This window comes from Kwoniella newhampshirensis, chromosome 4, assembly GCF_039105145.1.
Source record: "Kwoniella newhampshirensis strain CBS 13917 chromosome 4, whole genome shotgun sequence".
Lineage (NCBI taxonomy): Eukaryota > Fungi > Basidiomycota > Tremellomycetes > Tremellales > Cryptococcaceae > Kwoniella > Kwoniella newhampshirensis.
The window spans coordinates 1084945-1101067 of NC_089958.1; the positions used below are offsets into that span (position 1 = coordinate 1084945).

At 50.8% G+C, this 16123-nt stretch overlaps 5 protein-coding genes across 5 annotated transcripts; 3 read left to right on the forward strand and 2 right to left on the reverse strand.

Annotated features, from left to right (window-relative positions):
• Positions 1–216: 216 nt before the first annotated feature.
• On the forward strand, positions 217–2696 carry IAR55_002387 (uncharacterized protein; the record flags this gene model as incomplete). The annotated part of the gene is made up of 2 exons (XM_066945501.1): positions 217–287; positions 347–2696. 2 exons carry the CDS (start codon positions 217–219, stop codon positions 2694–2696), a joined length of 2421 nt encoding a protein of 806 aa, XP_066804190.1.
• A 361-nt stretch (positions 2697–3057) lies between these two features.
• Positions 3058–4597, reverse strand: IAR55_002388 (uncharacterized protein; the record flags this gene model as incomplete). The annotated part of the gene is made up of 2 exons (XM_066945502.1): positions 3058–4492; positions 4545–4597. 2 exons carry the CDS (start codon positions 4595–4597, stop codon positions 3058–3060), a joined length of 1488 nt encoding a protein of 495 aa, XP_066804191.1.
• A 2776-nt stretch (positions 4598–7373) lies between these two features.
• IAR55_002389 (uncharacterized protein) lies at positions 7374–10814 on the forward strand (the record flags this gene model as incomplete). The annotated part of the gene is made up of 14 exons (XM_066945503.1): positions 7374–7455; positions 7572–7655; positions 7711–7782; positions 7837–7945; positions 8002–8072; positions 8124–8548; positions 8596–8706; positions 8759–8826; positions 8882–9012; positions 9067–9288; positions 9340–9567; positions 9624–10082; positions 10136–10593; positions 10644–10814. 14 exons carry the CDS (start codon positions 7374–7376, stop codon positions 10812–10814), a joined length of 2691 nt encoding a protein of 896 aa, XP_066804192.1.
• A 2251-nt stretch (positions 10815–13065) lies between these two features.
• On the reverse strand, positions 13066–14022 carry IAR55_002390 (uncharacterized protein; the record flags this gene model as incomplete). Its single annotated transcript, XM_066945504.1, has 1 exon — positions 13066–14022. One exon carries the CDS (start codon positions 14020–14022, stop codon positions 13066–13068), a length of 957 nt encoding a protein of 318 aa, XP_066804193.1.
• Positions 14023–14703: 681 nt separating this feature from the next.
• IAR55_002391 (uncharacterized protein) lies at positions 14704–16052 on the forward strand (the record flags this gene model as incomplete). Its single annotated transcript, XM_066945505.1, has 2 exons — positions 14704–14845; positions 14929–16052. 2 exons carry the CDS (start codon positions 14704–14706, stop codon positions 16050–16052), a joined length of 1266 nt encoding a protein of 421 aa, XP_066804194.1.
• Positions 16053–16123: the final 71 nt, after the last annotated feature.

Genomic DNA, 16123 nt, shown 5'->3' on the forward strand with positions numbered 1-16123 from the left:
TCAAACCTTCGTGCTTCGCACATTTCGATTTCGCTACTTTTCATTTGACACTGACTGATCTCACATTGCCTCAATACTCAGAGCAGCGCTCTGATTTCTCTTGCCCTCTCATTGTATCATCCTATTGATCGCTTCTCTCGTCCAGCAACCGGACGATTCGTTGCGTCGTGTCAAATTGCTACCGATTTCGAACAACGACTCCTCGCTACCTTCAGCATGTCTGGTATCGTCGGCTTGGGTTTCGATATGGGCACTGTGCGACTTGACTCTGCTCGCACGTCTGTCATGTAAGTTGCTGGTTCACCAGCAGGGCAATCGAGACAGACACTCAACCTTTGTCGTACAGCTCGCAACCATCTCAACCTCTTCTTCCGACCAACACTCACCCTGCATACGTTCCCCATCTACCGCCCCGGTCTCATCGAGGACCTCGATCACTAGGTGTTGGAGGGAGATTCGTTTCTGCTCCCTCAGCCACACTCCCTCCTAGTTTATATGACAGAACACCCAACAACCCTTTATCGTTACTCAATTCCCCGCAGTTGGATCTTGGTTTAGCGGAGTTCTCGCCAACGCAACATCTTCGTCAGAAAATGAAGACACGATCGGGAGTGGCGCCTCGAGGGTTCGGGTTAGGCCTCGATGATCCTCTCCCCACGTCGACGATGCTGGTGGCTAACGACATTCCGTCCAGCTCACCGACAATAGGTGCCAGTCCAACACTTGGGACCGGATCGCCTATCATGTCGCCCCAGCCTCAAATGGACCATAGTGACTTGTTAGTTCCGTCTATTGCGGCGTTGTCCGTCATACTCGGACTGCTGGTACTGGGAGTGGCAGGCTGGGCAGGCTTGACATATCGTCGTCGAAGAGTTCGATCTCGTGGTCAAGAACACCGGCACACAGGCGAGGACGGTGATTTCGACGAAGATCAGGAAGGTGGATTGTCAAATTATCGATATCAAACTGAAAAAGACCCTCAGATGTTCTCGGCTTCAAACGTGGTTGAGAAAGGACTCAAACCTCGATCAGGGAGCTTATCGACAGGAACCACACTTCGTCCGACCTCTATATTTTTCGGGAATGGGAAGAACGGTAGGGCATCTCCCCCTAATGGCGGGAATGGGAGTGGGCACAGACGAGTGAGCTTCGTCGATCAGATGCATGTGGACGATGTCGTGCATTTTCAAGGAGACGCCGGAGGAAGGAGAGCTAGTGCATTGCCTTTGCCCAGGGTGATGACTGCCTCTCTGATGGAAGTCGGGATAGAAAGCGTGAACAGCGATGAGGAGTTTGACGAGGACGAAGGTCGGATTTCCGCACGAAGTTCAATAGCCGTATCGATCGCTCCGACACTCGAACCGATCGAAGAAGAAGAATCACTCACGTCTTCATCGACGCGGGGCTCTTTACGAGAACGAGAGGCCAATATCATGGAGACGCCTCGACGAGATTCCGTAACTTCCACCACTTCCGCTGCCTCGTCCGCATACACGACTGCTTCTGCTCGTTCTTCCATCTCTTCTCTCAGTGCACTCTCGATCCTTTCCACCTCTTTCCCACAAACGCCACATGCTCTCAGCACCCCTCCACCACTTCATTTCCTCCCCCATGCGCATCCTCGATCGCACTTCCCCGGTCCTTCCGACTCACCTACTCCCGTATCCAAAATGCAGACTCGACGAGCGCGAGCTCAGAGCCAAGGAGTCATGGCGGTTAAGCACGATCTGTTGAGGATTGCTGTGGGGAGAACGATGAGCTTACAGCCTAGTAAAGAGGTGATCAAGGCTTTGAGAACAATGACAGCTTCGGCGGATATCGCCGAGATGCCAATGGGAGGAGTTGCGGTAGTGCTCGGTAATACAGAAGAGGAAGAGGCTATAGAAGCTGAGGAGATGAGACTTGCCGCTTTAATGGCCGAAAAACTCGTAGCAGACGCGGAAGCGTCAATTGAAGTTGACCAGTCAGATCTGAGTGACGAGGAGACTTATATGGAAGAGGTGGAACGAGTTCAAGACCAAGGGCGTCGTAGAGTACCTCGATCGACTTCGTTTCCAGCGAAATTACTCTCTCGGGGTAGATCACAACGCGCCTCGAGCACCGGTTCACCCGCTCGACGATCCGAAGTCATGTCGGGCGGATATCTGAAGGTTGCACTACGAGCGTTCAGAGGCGAAGACGCGGATCACAATCCAGGAGGTCAGCAGCGAGATGACGAATTGGTCAAAACGAATAGTAGAGAATCGATCAGGGGTCTTGTGGAGAGACAGGCTCAATTAGAGCTTTATCTGTCGCATCTTCATATGATTCAACATCGGCCTCCTCCTCCTCCTCCTCCTCCTCCTCTCTCCGGTCAACCACACATACCACACATGAGTCAACAGGCTTTAGAAGACGACGAACGAATGGTGATCGAGGAACACCAACTCGAGTCAGATCCATATATCTCCGCTCCATCTTCGAATGTATCGATGATGATGGAGTCGGATGTGCAAGATGTGGATTGCGATTCCATCTGGGATCCCGATGGCTATGCGGCAGACTTGGGAGCATTTGATGAGTATTATCTGCATTTCGAAGGTGACGAAGAAGACAATGTACCAGTAGAGGAGGAGGAAAAGACAGAAGATTTGGGCAAAAATGGTTATCCTACAGTAGCCAAACTCGTACCTCACATCAGAGTGACTAGTCATTAACAGCTCAGATTTAGATAGATCAGGTTAGATGAATATGAAATGGAGAATCAGAAAAAAAAGTCGACAAGAGAAATACAGAGGACAAAGACGCTATGCCATTGGATGACATACCACAAGTGAAACATAGCTATGCATTGTTTTGGTTTGCGTAGAATATGTATATACTTGTACTGCTCTCCATTCATATTCTTCCCCTCTTTTGATGTTTCCAGCCATGCAATGTGTGTTTTTCCTTCCTGCTTATGCTATTGTGTGTACTGATCCTTGTTCGAGTTGTGTGCGTGCGTGTGTAAATGTGTTTATGGTGCGATGAATGCGATTGTTTCTATATCAAGTCCTTCTTCCCCTATCCGTTTTCCATCTAACCCGCCGCCACACCGAACACCTGGCCAAGCTGCTCTGTAGCCCTTTTCAAATTTTCCTTCTTCCTCGAGTGCTCCTCCGCCTCGTCTCGTCCTGCATAATCACTCAGCGGCGACTTGGTCTTCTTCTCTCCGCTCGTAGTCCTTCTCATCGCTGGCGACACACCGTCTCCAAGCGGTCGATGATCCGACATAGAGGTGCGGCGAGACCAGCTGGGTAGTATCTGTGGCACGTCGGCCCTCTTCGGAGATCGACGCCCTTTGCCGTTCTCTCGGTCCCGAGATAACTCAAATTTCCGGCCTCGCTCCCGCTCCCGATCATCCGATCGACGTCGAGAGGACTGCCTGGTTCGGGATCTTGAAGGAGCTTGTTCTCTCTCCGCGGGTGGGTTAAGAATTGCATTGGGAGTGATTTGGCCAATCTGGTGCTCTTGGCGCTCTCGACTTCGACCCCGTCTGGGAGACTCATACGGAGTGACATCCAAAGCGTTGGGACTTATACGGGTAGATCGAGATACGGAGGCATTGACAGGGAAGATTGGAGACACAGGAGCGACTGCGGAAAGTCGCTGACTGGGCGTGATGACGTTTTGATTGACCGTACTAGCAACGACTGGAGCGGGAGGAACACTACGTCGTTGACCCTTGGGGGACGGTGGGATAGGATCAGATCGAGATCGAGAAAGCAGCGATCCAGAGGCAACCGGTTCGGGTGTTACACTGTCCGATTGGACTCTCGTGTTGCCTGAGGCGCGGAAGGGAGGAATAGCAGGTTCCGACACGTTCCGAAGAGACCGACCTGTAGCTGAAGGAGCAACAACAACGGGATCAAGGCTCAAGCGAGAGAAACCGGAGTCTAGAAGATCTGCACGATCCTTGCTTGCGGATCGACCTTTGTGTCCGGCTGGTAGACCGCAGGCGCATCGAGGATGCAGGTTGGGCGAGGTAACGCTGTTGATCGCACTTGGTTTCCGCCCAAATCGAAGAGTGTCGATGGAAGCGCCAGTCGGATAGATGGTCGAGCCATGAGAACCAGGAGTGTGACTAGAAGGCAAAGTCGGAACTGCCCGAGGAACGAGTGCAGGAATTTTCATCGGTATTGAATTAGACATGTTGCCAATTTGCTTGGAAGGGTAAGCTGGAGGAGGGAGATTGAACGTATCTTTCTTCGGCGAGTCCGCCTCGGAAACGTTGGTTCGTGGTGATTGAAGAGGGGACGAGCTGACCGAAGAGGAGCCAGAGGATGTACCATTGCTGGTAGAGCGGTGTTGGGGAGGGTTTCGAGGAGAAAGACCAACTGAGTTTGTTGGTCGAACGTGAGGGCTCAACGAGGGGGGTAGCTGAGAGGTGATTTTCGCTGGGCCAAAATGGGCAGGGACTGTGTTGGACAACGTTCCTTGATCCCGTAGTCGGCATTCGGAAGAGCAGTACAGCCTATGATACCGGATTAGTCTGATTAAAGTAAGGGATATCAAAATACACTTACCCCTTGCAAGGCTGCTGGCAGATGAAGCACCTTTCGAAATCCTCTTCGAACATGGTCTGCAGAATGATAGGGGCAGCACGACGAAGACCGCAATTTTCGCAGAGCTGATGGCTGGTCATCGCGAAAAGTTCAGCAGGAATGTCAGCAAAATAGTTATGCCTTGGCAAGAAGGGGGAGAATGGGATATGTGGTCTTCGTATAGGTGCGAAAAAGAAAAGGCAAACTAATGCTATTCTTTTATAGAACTGGAAATGATGGGGGAAGAAGAACTCACCAATACGACGAAGGTCGCTGCTCTTATACCTCAGAAATTTAGCCGAGCTGAGTACAGAACTTTCTTCACTACTTCAAATACCGCTCCGACTCCCAGACCTTCTCCGCCTGAAACGTTGATACGAAGATCCGTTCGGATTCTCACCCCGCTGCAGCAAGGAATGTTTTCCGACCAGAACGGACGAGTGAACTTCAGATGGAAACGTATGACGAAGGCCGCTCCAGCAGCACCTTGCGTTCAAAGGTGCAAAGAGATCCGACTTGGCGAATCTGTTACTCGTCGCAGGTTTTCTCCTCGGAACGAAAGAATGAAGGAGCGTAACAGAAATGAAAGGAAGATTGAGCTATGATCCGGCCGATGTGCGTGGTGTGGAATGGGCTGGTGAGCTGGGCGGCGATGAGCTAGTCGAGCCTAGTGATGAAAGGAGATGTGAGATCGAAAGACACAGGCGGCGAGGTGGCAAAGTGTGTCGGCCGAAATTGAAATCGAGGTAAGGAGGGTAAGCAAAGATATGTATGGTCGAGAATGAGGCTGTTAGAGCGAGCTGCAAGTACCGAGTAAGCAAATGATCGGGGACTCAAGCAAAAGACTATATATATAGCTCTGGAGATGGGGAAAGGAAGGAAACTTCGTTGAGAGTGAGGACTGAACGGTCGGGGTAACGACCTGCTATGATACAAATGCTTGAAAAGACGTATTGAGGGATAAGGGACATTTGACGCCATCGAAACTACTCCTGCCCGTGTTTGACTCTACACGTATTCACGCAAGAAGAGATGGGTCCCTCAACCAGAGAATCGACAACGGATGTGATTTTTGTTGTATGTGTGGCTGTCTCGCACGTTCGAGGTAGATAGATGACCGAGGCGAAAAGCGCGTGAAAGAGACCGAAATTCCCGCATGTTCTTCACTCACCTGGTTGGTATGCTGCTATCGGTCGGAATGAGACGGATTCAGGCGGGATGAATTGAATAGACAGAAGGTCGAGAGGATGAGATATGCACAGATCGAAATAGTTGCAAAGCGAAAAGAATGGATTGATCATGCTATCGACCATGCAGTTTGTCGAAAAATAACAGAGCAGTTGACGCCATCGGTCAGAGGCAGATAACTCACCTGTACAGTTGAGTAATCGAGTTATGACTCGAAACGAAAACAAACGAAAACATCAGATCCGCTAATGGATCAATACAAAACATCGCGGCGAGCCTGTATCCGCTTTCTTATGCCCCATTACAAAATCTAGAAAACAACCAGGTACCCCCGTTGTGTCCAAGTTTGGTTTTCGGGGATTACGCCATAGGGTTGAAAAAAATGTTGAGATGACGCACACCTGTTTGCATCCCCCTTTTGCCCGATGCCGCCCTGGATTTCAAAATCTTTTTTCCCCGGGCGATCCCCTCGATACGATTCATGCTTGTACTCGCTCAGATCGACATGAATCAAGAAAGGCGTGATTTAAACTTTTGATATCTTTTTGAACGTGCTCTCCAGCAAATCTCGTCAACATCGCGTCTGGGCATGCCAACAGAAACGTTCATCTCGCATTTTGGGTCAGACACAGCGGCCTTCACGGCTTCATTCAGATGTGTGCCAGAAGCCTAACAAACCTTTGCTTCAGTGATCCCATCTCTTCTCCGTGTGCAGGTCGAAATCACTGAAGCGAACAACCTGAAACATGTGGATCGAGGAATACACCTCCTGACACGTGTGTTCCATTTTCTTTTCCTCCCCAAATAGACAGGACAATAGGAATATCGAAATTTCTCTGTTTTACATGATGCCCCATAGGTGTGCAAGCCCCAAATCATTGATTGAACCCGCTTGCAAAAGCCACACTCGCTACACAAGGGGGAGGCGATGATGTGCACAAGCCGTAGACATACGTCCGACGACTTTTTGGGACAGCACGATGTGTTTTGAACCCGATGCAATGGGCGCCGATGGCGAAGTGGGTGGATGACGTTTTATTGAAGGTAGTAGGACTTTTGAAGGCAGTAGGACGTACATCACACTTAGAGATGATCCTGAGACCACGACTAGGTGCTCTCAAGCTGATGTAATGCAACCTGATATGACTACGTTTCTCGAGTGATGCCTGAATTATGTGAACGTCAGATCCCGGGTGCTGACTTCCACCTCGATCTATCTCACCCCTATTTTCTTACAAGGTCCGGCCTATACCGAACCAGGCTAATCATTGAAAGTTGACCAGAAGCCGGCCGATGTGCGACACACATTTGTCCTTATCGTTCAGAGTGTATGTAACTTGGCATAGACGTTATTCAGGCGACCCACTTATCACAGCGGTCGGATAGTGCCACAAATGTCACGATGAGGTCCATAAAGTATGATATCACCGCGTATCTCCGCAATGCGACGCGCCTCGCCTGGTTGACTTTGCTCATTTCGAATTGGAAGCGCGTCCAACTCGTAATGTTCATTGAGCTCATCTCATATCAACGCATCGATCGCCATCCCCGACACATCACTCAGATCTGCGTCGAAGAGAGTTCTGAGATCGTATGATGGAATCGACGAGATCTGTTGAGCCCATGGCACCGAATATGATCCTTGAGAATGTCTCTCATAGTCCCAGTCCGAGTCCAGCGGGGTCGAAGCGCAAGGCGGGAGAAGGTGAGTTGGTGTTTGTAGGGTTGTGCGAAAAGTGAAGACGGCATGCTACGGCTGTCGTTGATTCCTTAGGTCACTCCCTTGGGCCTATGACCGATTACGAGCTGACTCTGCCTCAGAGGTCTTCTCAAATCAGCTTACCACGGACGAAAAGGAGAATTTTGGAGTGGACAAGAGAGCGAAAACGGATCGTTCGTATCACCGTGGGCTACACTTGCAGTCCGGCTGACATCATATTCAATTTTGCAACACCATCAGCTTCGGTCGAGCTTAGAGGGCGCAAGTTGCTGTTCAAGCAGGATCCTTTGATCCGAAATCTTCCCAGACGTCGTGAGTGCCTCGACCAAAGCAGTGGTAGGCGGCTGATGGGTTACCTTCTGACAGGATTGCTCAAATTCGAGACATTCCTCCTTGATGAAGCTGATGCAGGGAGGAAAGTGACTGCGGTCCCAGAAGAGTACCTTGACTTGATTGTCATGGCTGGACATGAGCTGTGAGCGGAAGTCATGAGTCGGAGACGACGAATGCGAGCTGATTTCTTCGACTCAGCTCATCTAGCAACGAAAATCTATTCATGAAGAACCTCAAATCCTCCCTCGACATCGTGAAAGGCGGCCAAGGCATGTCATACCTTATTTGCGTCTTTGCTGTGCTAGCTGACAGCTATATAGATCCTTTACCTTTCGACGCACTTGCACCGATCATCCCCAAGCTCTTTACCTTGCGACAGTACGGCTTTATCCCATCCGACTTCACTCCCTCCACTTCGTCGTCTTCCACGAAGATACCGTCAGCTCTCCAAATACGATGCTGGGAAGCGAATGACCTGGAGAAATTCTACGCTATAGACCAGGTCGATACGCTACTGGCTCGAAGGCGAGAGCGAGAAGTCGCTCGAGAAAGATGTGTGCAGATCTTGAGAGGACTGGACGATATCGAAAAGCTGGAGTTGGTCAAAGGAGATAAGCTAGACAAAGGCGAAAAGGTCGAAAAGCCAGATCGACCAGAGAAGATAGCGAAGGTCGACAGAGTTGAGACCGTTGAGAGTGGAACACCGAGTAAAGATGTGAAGCAAAGAAAAACGAAAGAGATAGAGGTGAGTAAGGATACCTCATCACGACGAATGAAGCTGACTGATAATAGGAATCTCCTCGAGCCGACGGTAGACGGAAGAGCAGAGAAGGGACCGCCAACACTGTTGACTCACGTCGCAGTGCGTCTCCCACAAAGAAGGCGAAAATGACACCCGAAGAAGTGAGCTGCAATCCGTTATCCAAGCGAATGCCGAGTTGACAAAAAGACAAAGGAGGAAGCAGCACGGATCAGAAGGGAGGAGAGAGAGGCCAGAAGAGCAGCAATAGCTGAAAAGAAGGCGTGAGTCGGTCTCTGCGGTGCTACGCACGGTTGTCTGACCGCGATGTCGTATCAGGGAAAAGGAGCGTGCGGAGAAGAAGAAGGAGGCGGCAATGGCCAAGCAAGCACAGACTATGAGCATGTTTTTCAAGAGTAAACCTGCCTCTTCACCAACAATAAGCCGAGCAAGTCCGGCGGGCCCTTCGAGTATGTCCAACGCATCGTTCACTCACTTTATAGTCGTGCTGACTCCGAACTCAGCCCACAAGCAGAAGGTTGCCACACCAGTGGACGTCAGCGATTACACCAAGACATTCAGACCCATGGCTCAAAGACCGCATGTTCATGTCGCAGAAATCAATAAGTGGCACAATCCGCGGCGCATGTCTCAAGGCAGCGACACTCAGAGCAGTGTGTCTGGGGAACAACTCGAGCAATGGCGTGTAGCAGGCGCGCCCGAGGTACAGTCTTGGGAGCCACGAGGTACGCTCGTTGCCGTGTTCTGCACATCAGTCACAGTCTGACCTTTTACAGATTTTCTTGACGACCATTTACGGAGACACGGTCGTCGAACAAGGCCATCGAGAACTTATTTGCCTAGAGGGCTGAAAACAGTACCTCGACATGGGACCGTGGCCGAAGTATGGAACGCAGTGCAGGAAGCGGAAGATCCGAGGACAGTGCTCGACCAGTTGCGGAACAAACACAAATTTCCATGGAAGACGTTGGCGTTTGATCAGCAGACAAGACCACCGTATTGTGGTGAGTCGAGCTACTGAAGGAATGGGGTGGCCTCTGGCTGACAAGCAAATGACCAGGGACTTTTACCAAGAAATCACTCGTGGTTGGACCTCGGACACCTTTCGGTCGAGATCCCATTTTCGACTACTCTTACGATTCTGGTGACGACTGGCAGGATGACGAAGGTGGTGAAGATGTGGATGACTTCGGTGACGGGGCGCCCAAAGAGGATGACGAGGACGACGATGTCGACGACGAGGACGAGGGGGAATTCGACGACTGGCTCGACGATGCTGAAGACGTTGAGTTTACACCAGCAGATGGAGAGCTGGAGGACGCCGATGGACTAGTTGCTATTACTGCACTCGCGACAACAGATCAGACGAGACTCCCGATGAGAGTGGTGAAGAAGTCGCGGGACGTACCGAAAAAGGTAGTAAAGCTTACACCGACATGGAAAGGGCCTTTGTGGGAGCAAGAGATTGGGGAGGAAGGAAGCGAAGGCATGGAAGGTTATCGAATTCAGCTTTTGAATGGTGAGTTTTAGATGGATCTCGAATGAATGGTTGACTGAGGGCCATATACGTAGACACGCCAATCGCGATCGACCCTTTCACTTTCAGATCTAGCGAGCCTGTGCAAAATCTCAAACCCTCCTTCAGCACGACCGTCATCGGAGCGAGTCTCGATGTCAAATGCCTGCTCTCTACAGAAACAATGACCCCTGCGAAGGAGCTGCCAAACGTTTCCGAATGGAAAGCGTCTGCAATCCCTTCGGAAGGCGCCCAAAATGGCGTTGCTCCTGTAACAGCTCCAATACGCTCGCGCGCAAATGGGCCGAAGATCGCGTTCCCTCACAATCATCTCGCCGAGCTTTACCGCCTCGTCGAAGGCAACACAAAGATTCGTACCGACCTGGTCTCGCAGCTCCGCGATCATTTCGAAGGTGTCGCATCGAAGGCGGCGATTGAGGCAAAGATCAAAGAGGTCGCTGTGCGTGAGGGGAAAACAAAGGAAAGCCAATGGAAAGTGAGGGCGGATGCCTGGGTAAGCCTATACTTTTTCGGAGCTACCGACACCGCTAATGTTGAAAGTAGCTTGCTGTAGGTGTGACACCTCCAGCTCCGGCTCCGGCCCCGACCTCGAGCAACACTCCGACATCCCCTCTGGCCGCCTTCCGAACTCCACTTTCAACTGCGCCTCGAAGCGCCACGCCATCGGAAGCGCCTGGGACAGCTGACGAACCCATGATCATTGACTCGGAATAGATTTGCATAACATTATTACGACCTAATCTCCAATCCTGACAAGATCCTACAATCTCCCGCAACATGTTCGCATATTCTGGTCTTTCAGTCGACTACTCTCGTCGTTTTGTGTCTCTTTGGTAGTCCATCCATTTCATGATGTACCATTTGAGTTCCACTTCACACTTTGTTCTGGCGTGAGTAGGGCTTCGTAAGCCAGCCAGATGGTCCAGACCTCATTCCAGTTCACATGATTGTCTCACAAAGTGAGGTCGCTGGCGTGTCTGCCCCTTTGTCTGACTGATCAACTCAAACTTGCTTGCCATTGCAGCGTACGTCCTTCTGCTCCTATCGCATTTCCCCTGAGGTGTGAGTGCACTCTCACGTGCAAGAATGAGACAAGGTTAAGTCGTGTCTCATTTCATAAATGCTTGAGGTAGATCTACCACTCACTTAGTCTCCGTGAAGTTGGCAGAACAGTAGTACTGTACTGTCCCCCCCCATTCAATAAAGTATAAGTACTACAGCGGCAAGATGGGGATACAAGAGGCTGTGCTACAACGCATTGAACATACATCCCCCTAACAACGACATCACATCTTTTCAACCAAGAATGACAGTCGGTCTACTCGATTCTGAATATTCGCCATGCTCAAGTCTCCTCGAAGATCTCTCGTCTTCTTCGACGACCTTTTCGCCCCATCCTCATGTCTGGGATCTGTGCCTTCCCCCGGCTTCGGAATCTTGCAAAGATTCAAAGCAAAATGACTCTGCTCGGACCACAAAGCAATTACCCACCTTGGTACATTATCCAGCAATAGTCGACAAGAACCGGAATAATCCTTACGGCTCTGAATCATCCGCTGAGAGACGACGACCCCGGTTCTATATCATGGACGAAGACGACGATCACCGCACGTATACACTTTCCACGAGCAGTTGGACCAACTCGGCAGATATACCGACATACGAGATGTACTGCTCAAACAAGAGGGAGCAGAATCACGTACTCGAAGTTGATATGAGAGGTCGATCTCGGACTGGAACTTGCACTCGGTATCAAGCAGCCTACTATGGGGATATCGAAGGAGAGATTTATCCGTACGAATATAGGAGAGGATATAGAGTGATGAACCCTGATCTGGCTTTCGGTGATCCGGACTGCACGAACGATCATACTAGGGCCTCATTACGAAACGTGCCGGACTGGAATGGGTGGAGGGATGAGTCGAGGGGAGAATCGATCATTCACACGATGGACAGGTCACCCTCAGTTATCAGAAGCGAGGCACAGGTAGACCAGTCCAAGGGATTGGAGTCCAGGAAGATCAAGCATCGAGAATATTCTCTCCGTTGTCAATTGTGAGTCTCCCAATCCTTTCAAATAAAGAGCGCAGCGCCTCTTGGAGATGACAGACGCTAATGCCAAGTTTGCACAACGGGACTAGATGCTTGAACATCAAGTGAGCAGAATCCCTTCCCGTTCCTGTTGCCACAATGTCGTCCTTACAATGGCAGTTGACCTCAGACTTTCTTGTCTGTAGTCTCGAGGCCGGCATCGACGAGAAGCTGGGAGTGGTATCGGGTCACACGATATGTCCAGTGTGTTCTCGTCGTGCTTGTGAAGGATATGTGAGTGGCGCATCCACACAGAAAAAACATGCCCCATGTCTTGACGGGGGGCAACTCCATTCAATGTTAAGCTTGATAGCCTCAGAATGATCCGTCCACTGATATGACTCCATGAGACAGCTTGACTGTCCCTCCTGCTCCGCGTCGCAAGAGATTTCCACCGCCCCTTGTACACCAAACCCCCTTCCCTCACAAGTACGATCGCCTCGCAGCCGTCGTTTCCTCTCTCTGGATCTCACCTTTCGGTCTGGAAACAAGAAAGTATGTTCGTCCTCAGCTGGAAAGTGTGCCGAGAACCAGGTGAGAGGCGCTTTGTATCGAGTCCTCTCGCCGGCCAAGATGGTCAAGGATGGAGGGAGAATACGGAGTGCAAGTCTGGGTGATCAAGCTCGGGGCGAGACGAGAGTGTGGCATGGATCTAGGGGATCGAGATGGATCTCATGATCATACCGCTGAAATTCACAGTCCTATCATCTCTTGTCAGATGGTCAGAAAGTACGAATAGATTGCAACGCTTTTGGCCACGTTCCATGCTCGGGTCTATGTTGTACATCAACCATACATAACTTATACTGCTCCTTTTGCGTCTCATGATATGGGAGACTTTCCTTGTATTGTGCAGTAAATGCTACACCAGCTCTCACAGTCCAAAATCCATATTCTCTCCTTCTACGTCTTTGTGCGGGCTTCTCTTTCCCAGATCCGAAGCAGTGGAGGAGTCGACCAGGTCGGCCGGCAGTGTCACCTGTGGTGAAGGAGGCGACGATGTGCTGCTGGGTTGATCGGGACTATCGGGCAAGTCTTCGTTCTCAGTAGACGGGTCAGGCTCGCCAAGGCGAGTCTCTTTCATCGATCCCAATACATCTGTCCCAGATCCGTCACCTTGTGTATTTGCGGAATCTTGAACCTGATCGACTGCTGATGGAGGCTGTGTCTGCGATTCGTCCTCGATGACCTCGTCCTGACTGTTTGCTTTCTGTCTGGTCGTCTCCAAATGTTCCTTCCTCATTCTACTCAAGACGTCCAACACCACCTCATTCCTCATCTTCCGCTTTTCAGCAAGACTTTCCGACTTGACCATGCCTTCGACTCGTTGTTGTTCCAGCTGTAGATCATCACTCATCCTATTTCTTCTCCACGACTTCAACTCCCACCCATCAAGCTCGACCATCCCGTTATCCATCTCCATCATCATCATATCTTGCATCAGAGTCATCTCCGAAGGTAAGACAAGTGACATCTGAGCGGCACTGAATGCCGCGATCAACCACAACACCGCTATGAAGAGACACATGACCACTCCGTAAGATACACCGTGTGGGTTGATGTTCGCTTTGAGAACTCTGATATGGAGTGGGAGGAAATTGGTCGAGATAGAAGTGGACGGAGGGCTGATACATGATCTCGCTTTGGAGTCTGAGTTTATTGAACGATCGTGGGATAGGATCTGAGGAGGGTGAGATCGTGATTTGTTCGCTTTTGGCTTGGGAGAGGGTGAATGGTGAGGTAGTGTTTGGCCGAAGAGATGTGGGAACGGTTGATGAGATTGTAGAGAGCGGGTGTGCGCTGTCGCAGGCAGAGGTGAGAATGGTGCCATATTGTATCCTTGTGTCAATCAATTGCAATGGTTGTCGATCGCGTTTCATTTGAGCAGAGAAAATTCCAACCATGTCGAATACGAAGCAGGTCTGATATAACTTTCACCCCAAGACACGAATCGGCGTCTCTCGCTCCCTCGTGCTGTGCTCTGCCAACCGTGCTGAGAGGACTGGCTGGTGTCCAGCCTCGCTGGTCCCATTGTTGTATCGATGAGTGGCAACTCGTCTGCCTGCTGCCTGCCACACAGACAAGACGAATCGCTCAGCAGTAAGGTTACCTGCGCGGAGACCGTGCCTTGGCCCAGATGGTGATCTGCAGCTATGCAGTCAGATACGCCTACATCCAACAGCCAAGAGTCGCTGTCGTGCCCCTCCCTTGCACGGTCAGGAAACGTATGGAAACCCGACTGCTGTATGAAAGCAACACTCACTCGAGCCTGAGCGGTGGTACGCCACGGATGGGAAGAAGAACCGAGTGAAAAATCAAAGATGACGTCGCGCGTCGATCATCAGAAAACGACAGCGATAATCGAGAACATCAAGATCACAACAACGACAAGTCCCATGCCTTGTGACTTTGCCCAATGACACTCTTCCCAACCTGTGACTCTGCCTGTCTCAATCAATAGAAACACGCCCCTCCAAGTAGTCTTTGACGAACTCCATTGATAGAAGCCGAGATGCCACCCAGGACAAAGTCAAACGGCGTCAAGAGGAAGCACGATGACGATGATGATGATGATGCTTCTTCCTCTTCCTCGTCTTCCTTGTCTCCCGCGTCGGACTACGAGGACAAGCCAGTCAAGAGCACAAAGTTGAAGAGTGAGTAGCTTGCTAGGTCAACACCGCAACACCGCTGCATAATGAAATATCTCGAAGCTAACCCATAATCTCTGCATCTCCAGAAGTCAAGTCGGAGACCCCCTCGAAAACCGCCAAGTCGCGCAAGACCGCCAACGGTAAAGCCAATGTCAAGCAATACAAGCCCGGGGAGTCAGACTCAGAAGGAGAAGAAGACTCGGACATAACACACACCCAGCCTGCTACGGCTGCCAGAACCACCAAGTCGAATGGGAAACCAAAAGCCGCAGCCAAAGCGGAACCGCTCAGTTCAGATGGAGACCACTCCGACGAATCTTCTTCTTCCGTACCCACCAAAACCACCAAATCACCGAAAGCTAAAGGCAAAGGCAAAGCCGCAGCACCCCCTCGACCCGTTCGGACCGGCACACAATCCGCTTCGTCCAAGGCTGCAGCCCTAGAATGGTTGTTATCCGACGAAGCATACGAACTCGCCAATCCATTTCCGAAACCGCCCGTCAAACCATCGAAATCCGCCCGAGCTTCACTCACGAAATCCCCCTACTTCACCACCAAGGACGAGAACGAACGACTGGAAGGGGGATTGCTTCGATATCCCCACTCGAAGCTGACCCCGTTCCAATGCCTTCTCTCGGCGTTGTTGTTGTCGAAGCCGCTTTCCCACAAACTGGGGATCAGGACGATATGTACCTTGTTCAATCCACCGTTCGATTTTGGGATCTTTGAAAAGCTGGAAGATGCGGATGAAGAGAGACGGTTGGAAAGTCTCTGGGTGGCAAGGACTCAACACAAGGACAAGACGGCGATACAGATGGGAGACCTGGTGGATGGTGTCAGAGGGTTGAATGGACCTGGAGAAGAGGACGAATTAGGTGGGATAAGACGCGCTATCCAAGATCTACCTTCGACCTTCGACGCTCAGGAGAGAGTGGGTCACATGTTGAGATCAATAAAGGGGATAGGTCCTATCGGAGTAGGCGTGTTCTTGCGAAGGATACAAGAACAATGGCCAGAAGTATTCCCTTTTGCAGATAAAAGATGTCTCGACGACGCAAGAGCGTTCGGTCTCATCACGGAATGTCAAGGTCCGAATGAGCTAAGCGCCTTGGTAGATGAAAATCGGGAAAAGTTTGTCAAGTTGCTCGACACCCTGATAGGATTGGATCTGGAGAGGAAGCTGGACGAATGCGTGGATAAGTTCTGGTAAACGATCACGCACATGCATTTGTGATAGGTACTGTATACTTTTGGTCAATCAGTCAAGCCTGACATGCCCAA